Source organism: Lucilia cuprina, chromosome 5, assembly GCF_022045245.1.
Source record: "Lucilia cuprina isolate Lc7/37 chromosome 5, ASM2204524v1, whole genome shotgun sequence".
Classification (NCBI taxonomy): Eukaryota; Metazoa; Arthropoda; class Insecta; order Diptera; family Calliphoridae; genus Lucilia; species Lucilia cuprina.
In genome coordinates, this window is record NC_060953.1 from 11,993,288 (window position 1) to 11,995,425 (window position 2,138).

General features: G+C 31.2%; 1 protein-coding gene across 1 annotated transcript; it reads right to left on the bottom strand.

The window, feature by feature from the left end:
* Window positions 1-691: 691 nt before the first annotated feature.
* On the bottom strand, window positions 692-1,865 carry LOC111680688 (MDS1 and EVI1 complex locus protein EVI1-B-like). The gene is made up of 2 exons (XM_046951514.1): window positions 1,676-1,865; window positions 692-1,600 (listed from the first exon to the last, which is right to left on the bottom strand). Exons 1-2 carry the CDS (start codon window positions 1,781-1,783, stop codon window positions 692-694), a joined length of 1,017 nt encoding a protein of 338 aa, XP_046807470.1. The 5' UTR covers window positions 1,784-1,865.
* Window positions 1,866-2,138: the final 273 nt, after the last annotated feature.

A 2,138-nucleotide genomic window follows, 5' to 3' on the forward strand; every position in this document is an offset into this window, starting at 1 on the left:
GTTCTAGTTCTGTTCTAGTTCTGTTCTAGTTCTGTTCTAGTTCTGTTCTAGTTCTATTCTAGTTCTGTTCTAGTTCTGTTCTAGTTCTGTTCTAGTTCTAGTTCTGTTTTAGTTCTGTTCTGTTCTAGTTCTGTTCAAGTTATGCTCTATTTCTGTTCTAGTTCTGTTCAAGTTCTGTTCTTGTTTTGTTCTAGTTTTGTTCTAGTTTTGTTCTGTTTTAGTTGTGTTCTAGTTTCGTTCTAGTTTTGTTCTAGTTCTGTTCTAGTTCTGTTCTAGTTCTGTTCTAGTTCTGTTCTAGTTCTGTTCTAGTTCTGTTCTAGTTCTGTTTTAGTTCTGTTCTAGTTCTGTTCTAGTTCTGTTCTAGTTCTAGTTCTGTTCTAGTTCTGTTCTAGTTCTGTTCTAGTTCTGTTCTAGTTCTGTTCTAGTTCCGTTCTAGTTCTGTTCTAGTTCTGTTCTAATTCTATTCTAGTTGGGTCTTATTTATGTTTTAGTTTTGTTCTAGTTCTGCTCTAGTTCGGTTCTAGTTCTGTTCTAATTCTATTCTAGTTGGGTTGTAGTTCTGTTCCCGTTATTTTTCAGTTCTGTACTAGTTCTGCTCTAGTTCTGTTCTATTTCTGTTCTAGTTCTTTTAACTTTCTCTTCTAGTTGTATTCTAGTTCTAATTCAGTCCAAGTTTGTTTATTTCTCAATTTTAAATATTTACCTTAAAACTCGCCTCACAATATTTACATTTTAACGGCCTCTCCTCAGAGTGAGCAATTCTATAATGTCGCCTTACAGCATAATGTTCTCGAAAAGATTTATCACATACTTTACAATAATATAAATAACTTTGTCCAGCATCGGTCAAACCATTCGATACATTAATATTATGAGTTTTTAAATGATTTTGAAACTCTTTTTCAAAATGGAAAACTTTTGTACAAAATTGGCATAAAATTCGCAATTTAGATGATATATCACTGTTATCCATTTCCACAAGTTTCGCAATAACATCACCATTACTTAAACGTAATGTAGACATTTCGGGTAGGCTCTTTAAAGTCTGCTCGTTTGACTTTTTATTGAGTGAGTGGTTTTTGAAATCTTCATAACGTTTGGGAGGACGTCTTAAACGTTTGCCAGCTATTTCCGAGTTAGTATTCAATGCTTGGGACTCTAAATTATTATCTGTTAATACTTTATTCTTTCTTTTTCTTTTAGGTGGTAGTTTGATGCGTAATTTGATGGGTTCATGATAAGTTTTCTCTAAATTTTCTTTAGGTGTTATTAAAGTTATGGTTGGCAATTTTGCTTGTGTATGACTAGAAGTTACTTGGTTATTATCTTTTTCAAACATTTGCTCTTCCATTCCGTACAAAGTTCTTATATTTTTCTCTGTGTTAACAGGGTTTATTATAGTTATGGCCGATATATTTGGTTTTCTATGACTAGAATCCTCTTCAACCTTTTGCTTTGATATTTCTGGCGAAGTTCCTACATTTTCCGTGGCATGTTCTTGTTTAGCTTCTGGTATACTTTCCCAGAGAGTAGCTACATTTTCTAGACCATGTATGCACTTTTCACAAACTATTAAAGTTAAATTAAGATCCCAGTTATGCTGTAAATTAATTTGCGTTAAAAAATTATGATTTCATAAAATTTTACGAAATTTTAACAAGATTGTTACCATTACCTTGTAACCTTTTAGTTTTAGTATAATTTGTGCCAACGATTTTAGACGTTTAGTGTAAATTTCTATTAAATTATTATTAAGCTGTTGACAAAGTCCACAGTTATTCATTTTCCTGAGTATTTTTCCAAATTTTTCTTAAAAATTTTCATGAAAATCTAAAATGTTTATAAAAATTCAATGTTTGTAAACAAAGACAGCTGAGAGAGGTATTCCATTAGAAAATATAATGTTGCCAGAAAGACATATTTAGTACTTTAGTTTAGGCGTTTTTTTTTATTATTTTTTCAAAGCTTTTACACTGTTGCTTAAAAAGCGAAAAATGAAGTAGCCTTTAAACTAGACTATAACTAGACTACAGATTAGATTATAGACTAGACTATAGACTAGACTATAGATTAGACTATATACTAGACTATAGACTAGACTATACACTAGACTATAGACTAGACTATAGGCTAGAATA